Here is an 8,240-nt window from a genome sequence, read left to right as displayed (position 1 = left end):
CATGGAAATTATCCCACCGATCTTCATGATGGCGGGTCGGCCTACGATGATGTTGTGGACGCAGTGGAGGTTGACCACAACGAACTCAAGCTCTGTCTTGATTGACTTCGGGGGGGCGCCGATCTCGACCGGGAGAGTTATCTTTCCTTCGGGGTAGATCAAGGCCCCGGTAAATCCCGACAGTGGTACACCGACCGGAGTCAGCTCCTTCCTGTCGAGGCCCAGCTTCTCGAAGACGTCCAAGTAAAGGACGTTCACACTGCTGCCCGTGTCCACCATAACCCTTTGGACATCCGTCCCCTTGACATCGATCGTGACCACCAGCGCCTCCATGCCGTGGTCGCTGCTGCTAGGTTGGTCCTCAAGGGTGAAGGTTATGGGTTCCATCCTCTGTCTTTTCCCGGTCTCCTGAGAATCTACAATCGCGACCGGGCAGTTCGTCCTCGATCGAGATGCATCTTCTAACCCACCAAATATAACATGGATGGTGGGCTTGCCGGATGGTCGACTGCCAGATGGGGGGTCAAGGTCCCGTCGGTCATCGTGACGATCGTCCGTTCGATCGTCTCTTCGGTCCTGACCCGACCGATCAGAGCGGTGGTGAGATCGCCTGTGATCCCTCCGATCGGTACTTCTCTTGCTATCCTCTCTCTTCCCTACGCACTTGTCCAATTTTCCCAAATTGAGCAAATCTTCCAGCAATTGGCGCAAGTGGGTACACTCCTCGGTGTCATGCCCGGCGCATCGATGGTAAGCACAATGCTTACTCTTATCGGGGCCGTCTCGATCGGGATGGGGGAGTTTGATGAGATTGCAGGATTGGGCGTACTGCATAGCCTCCGCGGCGGATCGGTTTAAGGCCGTAAACTCGCCAGGCCTGGTGCGGGATCGGGGATGGTCATCTCCCGACCGATGTTCCGCCCGGCCGGCCGGTTTACGGGAGGAAGAGCCGACCTCCTGCAAGCGCTTGACGGCATTCGCCTCACCTGCGTTGGCGTAATCAGTGACCCTTCGGAGGGCCTCCTCATATGTGGTCGGGGGGTGGAGGATAAAATCCTGGTATAGGTACCCCGCCCGGAGGGAGATGTGAAGCATGTGAGTGGCGGTCGCATCATCCATGGGCTCGACCTCCCCGACCGCTGCTTTCCACTTGATGAGGAAGTCGGTCAAGCTTTCCCCTTCGAGCTGCTTGGCCTTTTCGAGGTACATATAAGACTTCCTCACCACTTTGGAAGTAATGAACTTCCGTACAAACTTGATCGCCAGGGTCTCAAATTTGTCGATTGACCCCGGCTGCAGGGTTCGGAACCACTCTGCTGCCCGACCGGTCAGGGTCGAATAAAAAGCCCTGCACATCACGGCGTCCGAAACGCCCTTCAGCATCATGTTGCTGAAAAAATCGTTGACGTGGGCCTCCGGATCTGTTCGACCGTCGTAACTCTTCTCTCCCGAGACCTTTAAGTCGAGCGGGTAAGGCTGAGCCATTACCGCTGCTGTGAAAGGCGTCTGGTGTAGGGTCGATCGGTCGGCCGGGGGTGCTGTAGGATACGCACTCCTGAGCTGCGCAACTTCCGCCTGGAGGTTGTAAAGCAATCCTCGGGTTTCGTTGAGCTCGGCGTTCTGGGCGGCTTGGGCTGTATCCCGAGCGCGTCGACGTCGATGTGATCTCGACCCGCTATGCCCAGACGAAGCCTCCTGGCTGGCTTCCTGCATCTGCGCGTCTTCTAACCGGCGATCTGGATCTTGGGGTCCCAGTCTCTGCCGCATTTCCGGTCGAAGACGGTCAAAAGCTACCGCTCGGGCAACTTCCTCGGGATCCTCCGCTCGGGCAGGAGCTTCCCCTTCTTGCTGGGCCTGCGACGCCTCCATCGCAACAGCACCCCCCGACCCCAACCGCGAACGAGCCGAGCGTCGAGCCCGGGAAGTGGGCTGATGCTGCGGCTCTACCTGAGCGGCCGGGTACACCGGAGGGGCGGCGGCTGGAGCCGTGTACGCAGGTGTGTACGGCGCGTAACCGACCGGTGGTGTGTAGTATACCGGCTGGCCTGGCCAATATCCGTATGGTTGGGGTGGGACCGGGTATGGATACTGACCGGGGTAGACCATCTGAGGCATCGGTTGCTGATATTGCTGACCGGGTTGCTGGTACCCTGGTTGGATGTACTGCACCGGCTGTTGGGCAGCCGGGTATGCATTCGATGGATGCGGTGGCGAGAGGTTGAGGTTGAGGTCGACCGTTTGACCTTGCTGTTGGGTAGCATGGTGGTCGGATGAGCTCGCCGCATCCGCCTGGTCGTCAGCAAAGTTGTTGCGTGCCCACGGATACATGTTGGTACGGAGATCGGGTGCTCGTCAAGACGTTGGCTTGTTGCACGGGTCCCCACAGACGACGCCAAAATGATACTGCTAATTCTACGTAAGCAATATAAATAACACAAGACCAAGTAAAGCAAGTAAGTCTTTATTGATCAAGGTAGAGTCCCTAAGTACAATCTACTTGGTTGCTCTGAGTACCGACTGACGGCGGTCGGGAGTCTCTAATAACAACCTATCGATCGTCCAAAAGTCCTCTACACTGTAGCTACTGTGGGCATTTATAGCCGCTGTGCCGGAGACAAGATCCCAGCTGCTCGGCATGTCTCCCACGTAGCCACCACGTGCCATCCTCCTGGGTGCCCTGCCTGTCGATGTAAAGAGCCGCCACGTGTCTTTAGTCAGCTCTCTCGCCGAAGGACTACCGCTCGGGGTTGACACCCTCGCTCGGGCAACTCCCGGTCGGTTTCCGACCGGGTTTTTCTCAAGGGGCCCGGCCTGTTACCTGCAAAGACAAGGAGAAAGAGACAAAGACTCCTCGGTCGTGGTGAAGCTATGTCGGTCGGGATATTCCCTACCAGTATTAAAATATTTATATTTATTATTTGTCAAGAATTGACCTAGATACAAGATGTGACAAAAAAAAAAATGAAACTAAAATAAGTAAATGCACGTCAAGATGATAATATTAAGAAGTAAATTTAAAAGAGAGTATTTTTCATCACTCTTAATATATATATATATATATATATATATATATATATATATATATATATATATATATATATAAAACGGCAGGATGGCCGCCGCCCGCCTCGTCGTTTTATTTTTTTATTTAATTTTTTTTTTTAATTTTTTAAAATTAATTATTATAAATTATTTAAAAATTGTTAAAAATGCCAACTTAGTTGTCACGAAAGAAGGTAACCTGCTATCCGGTGAAATTGCATTCCTTTGGAGTCTTCAGTGGTCGAATTGCACGTTTTTTAGTGTTTAGTGGCCAAATTGCACCTTTTTTTAGTGTTCAATGCCCTAATTGCACTTTTTTTTAATTTCGTTCAGTGGCCTAATTGCATTTTCAGGTTACATTTAGTGACCAATTTGAACCTTATTCCAATAATGTATATTAGGAATAAATATTCGTGACAGGGTGTAACATTACTGTAAAAAAAATATTATTCAATTTTCCTCATATATAAATAAATAAATGAATACACACACACACACACACACTATAATAACATTGCAAGTGTATGTCCATATGCACAAACATAAAAAAAAAAACAAAAAAAAACTATTATTTTCAACTCCTTGCAATCAAATTTAAAACTACAGAATATAACTAAAGACAATCAAAATTGACCTAATAACAACAATTTAAAAAAAAAATCACTAATTGGACGTAATAGCAATTAATTACAAATCAATATCTCCAATTGTGATATTTTTTACTCTTTTAGAAAGTTGATAATAACAGTAAACGAATATTCTTTATTTTCATTGATTCCATTGAATTGCCTAACCCTCATAAGAAATTAATCGAAGAAATAAATATGTTTTTTTAGCTTGCAAATATATATTAATTATAATGTTTAAATCCACTACACATTGAATTAAAATATTTATATTTATTATTTTTCAAGAATTGACCTAGCTACCACATGTTATAAAAAAATGAAACTAAAATAAGTAAATGCACGTCAAGATGATAATATTAAGAAGTAAATTTAAACGAGAGTATTTTTCATCACTCTTAATATATATATATATATATATATATATATATATATATATATATATATATATATATATATATATATATATATATATATATATATATTAAACGGCAGGATGGCCGCCGCCCGCCTCGTCGTTTTATTTTTTTATTTAATTTTTTTTTAATTTTTTAAAATTAATTATTATAAATTATTTAAAAATTGTTAAAAATGCCAACTTAGTTGTCACGAAAGAAGGTAACCTGCTATCCGGTGAAATTGCATTCCTTTGGAGTCTTCAGTGGTCGAATTGCACGTTTTTTTAGTGTTTAGTGGCCAAATTGCACCTTTTTTTAGTGTTCAATGCCCTAATTGCACTTTTTTTAATTTCGTTCAGTGGCCTAATTGCATTTTCAGGTTACATTTAGTGACCAATTTGAACCTTATTCCAATAATGTATATTAGGAATAAATATTCGTGACAGGGTGTAACATTACTGTAAAAAAAATATTATTCAATTTTCCTCATATATAAATAAATAAATGAATACACACACACACACACACACTATAATAACATTGCAAGTGTATGTCCATATGCACAAACATAAAAATAAAACAAAAAAAAACTATTATTTTCAACTCCTTGCAATCAAATTTAAAACTACAGAATATAACTAAAGACAATTAAAATTGACCTAATAACAACAATTTAAAAAAAAATCACTAATTGGACGTAATAGCAATTAATTACAAATCAATATCTCCAATTGTGATATTTTTTACTCTTTTAGAAAGTTGATAATAACAGTAAACGAATATTCTTTATTTTCATTGATTCCATTGAATTGCCTAACCCTCATAAGAAATTAATCGAAGAAATAAATATGTTTTTTTAGCTTGCAAATATATATTAATTATAATGTTTAAATCCACTACACATTGAATTAAAATATTTATATTTATTATTTTTCAAGAATTGACCTAGCTACCACATGTTATAAAAAAATGAAACTAAAATAAGTAATTGCACGTCAAGATGATAATATTAAGAAGTAAATTTAAAATGAGAGCATTTTGCATCACTCTTAACGTAGAATATAATTCTCTTAATCATTAAATAGTAAAAATCCAATAAAAAATCATAATAAGTCATATAATGTATATTAGGAAAAAAATATTCGTGACAGGCTGTAACATTACTGTAAAAAAAAAATCAATAATTTATTCGATTTTTCTCGTATATGTGGCCCTATAAATATGGTATCATCTCAGCATGCATAATAGCACACACAAGATCGACAAAGAATAAAAAACCACAAATATAATGATCTTGAGCAGTTAGCTTCTCGTTCCTCTTTTCTCTTTTCCAATCAATATCATGGCAAGAAGGAGATTAAGATTGGCATATATTGTCAATCAATCAAAACGAAAGGCATCCTACCAAAAAAGAAAGAGAGGGGTGGTCAAAAAGCTTAACGAGCTCACCGTTCTTTGTGATGCGGATGCTGCAATGATAATGTATAGCTCGTTTGAGCAGGGGCCAGTGATATGGCCTACCGGTGAAAGGGTTCAAGAGCTGATTGCTAGGTTCATGCAATTGCTGGACGTGCAACAAACGCGGCGAATGATGAGCCAGAACAGCTTTGTTGCAGAAAGGCTTGAAAAGTTGGGCACTCTGCTTCTAAAATTGAAGCGAGAAAACAGGGAAAAGGATATGAATGCACTGATGCATAAGATTTTTAGGAGAGAACAGATAATTGATTATCTGAGTTCCGTAGAATTAAACGATCTGGGTTGGGTTTTAAACACGAATATCGTTGAGAGTGTTATGAGGTTTGAAAGAGATTCCCCAACTCCGGCTCCTTTTTTCCCTGCTGCTCCTTCTCTTGCAACAGCGTCACCTCCTGTTCTTGGGTCTGGGACTAGCAATGTGGTTGCTCCAGCGAATGTGTTTTCCGGGCAAAGCTATCAAGGCACGGTGGGTATACAAACTCCCATGTCTGCCAATCTTAATCCTGGAACCCCGTGGAGTTATCACAACTGGGCTTTTATGAATGACAGTAATCAGAATGACCCAACTCAGGGGAGACCAGGTCCTAGCACTCAGTAATCAAAATCCTTAAAGATTTTGCAAACTTCATTAATGATGTCTATGTTTTTTAATTTTATGCTGTTTTGTATTTTAATGCTGTTATTTATCTCCCTTTTACATATATATATATATATATATATATATATATATATATATATATATATATATATATATATATATATATATATATATATATATTCTATATACTCATATACATACAATCTCCAAGCAATACCGGGCAAACACAGCGCGAGAACTAACGAGTTGATAGGCCAAATTACAACAAAACATTCTTTGTATCTCTTTAATTTAGAATTAAATATCCATAATGCCTTTATTCAACAAAATTTATTCATTATCAAAAAAAATTAAAAATGGATATAATTTCATTAGTTATATTATCTTTATTTTAATTTTAATTTCTAAAATGCGAAGAGTATATATTCCTTACCTTCAAATTCATTAATATTAATTATATTCACTATATTGTTCATTGTCTTTTTTACTCTATCCTGTAATTAAATATAAAAGTTATAATACAAAATACGTTATATATTTATTTACCAAATATTTTATTAATACCATACAAAAAAAAAATATAAAATAGTTTGAACGAGGCCAGGGGATACAAATGTGGATAGGGAAAAATTTGGGGAATGAGGCCGAGAGATAGAAATACCCCACCTTACCCCGATTCTTATAACAATAACAACAATATTATTATTATTATTATTATTATTATTATTATTATTATTATTATTACATCGTTGTAGAGTGCTTGTATTGTATTTATACAGAGACGGATCCAAAAAATCATCTGAGTAGGGGCGAAGTTTAAATGACGTTAGAAATGTCAATGAAAAAATATCAAACAATCATAATAAGGTTAAAATACAAAATATATTATAAATTACAATAAAATGTTTTTGACACAAATATATAAAATCAAAGTTCATATCCCTTTGCATTGACACAAATTATAATAGAATGATGATTAATGACATCTCTATTGTTCCAAGAATTAAATTAGACACAATTAATAGCACATGCAAAATCCTTCTCAAAATACAAAAATATAAAAAATACAAAAATACAAAACACTTTGATAATATCCAATTTTTCTGCCACAATAATTATCGTTCATCATGGTAGGGACACTATTACTGAGATAATCACTTCTATACGAAATGCTAATATGGATCGAAATAGAGTGGTTCGAATAGCATCCACCAATATTACTGAAAATATTGTAAGAATGCTTTTACGAGAAGGTTTTATTGAAAATGTGAGAAAGCATCGAGAAAAAAAAAACAAAAAAAAAATTGTTTTAACCCTGCGACATAGAAGGAATAGGAAAAGACCCTATAGAAACATTTTCAATTTAAAACGGAATAGTCGACCCAGTTTACGAATCTATTCTAACTATCAACGAATCCCTAAATTTTTTTGTGGGATGGGAGTTGTAATTCTTTCTACTTCGCGAGGTATAATGATAGACCGAGAGGCTCGACTAGAAGGAATCAAGGGAGATTTTGTGTTATATATGGTAATATTTTGAATAGAATATAAAAATTGGATCCAAAACTTCTTCTTTTGTAAAATTTAATTGGAAAAGGAAAAAAATTGGGGGATTTATTGAATTTCTTTCTACCACCATTAGTTGATACTTCAAGATCACTTAGAATACCTGGGATGGAAGAACAAAAGTAAATTCCTATGGGTTTCATTATGAATCGCTTCAAAATTGTATTTTCCAAGTTTATTTATAGAATGAAGATCTAATTCTAAGTTCTATTTCGAAAAACATCCAACGTATATGTAGGTTTATATGGATACCGCCAATAAGTCAAATTTGAAGTATGTCCTTATGATTCAACCATAGGGCATATAATTTATCAACTACGCGATGCCACAAAGATTTGAAGCATTCGTTTTTCAACTTTAACAAACATGCCTTACATAGAAATAGAATTCGTGACGTAAAATATCAAGAAACATTTTTGAAAAAAGTATATCTCAAATGAAGGTAAGGAATGAGAAATATGAAAATAAGAGTTACTGTTCGTAAAATTTGTGAAAAATCTCGATTGAAGGGTGGTTCAACAATGCAAATTTGGT

The 8,240-nt window shown here is 38.6% G+C and overlaps 1 protein-coding gene across 1 annotated transcript; it reads left to right on the top strand.

Annotated features, from left to right (window-relative positions):
* Positions 1-5,408: 5,408 nt before the first annotated feature.
* LOC109154208 (agamous-like MADS-box protein AGL80) lies at positions 5,409-6,140 on the top strand. The gene has a single exon (XM_019302047.1). It carries the CDS (start codon positions 5,409-5,411, stop codon positions 6,138-6,140), a length of 732 nt encoding a protein of 243 aa, XP_019157592.1.
* Positions 6,141-8,240: the final 2,100 nt, after the last annotated feature.

The sequence above is a fragment of the Ipomoea nil genome, unplaced genomic scaffold (assembly GCF_001879475.1).
Source record: "Ipomoea nil cultivar Tokyo-kokei standard unplaced genomic scaffold, Asagao_1.1 scaffold2610, whole genome shotgun sequence".
Taxonomy (NCBI): domain Eukaryota; kingdom Viridiplantae; phylum Streptophyta; class Magnoliopsida; order Solanales; family Convolvulaceae; genus Ipomoea; species Ipomoea nil.
This window is presented reverse-complemented; position numbering and strand designations above follow the sequence as displayed.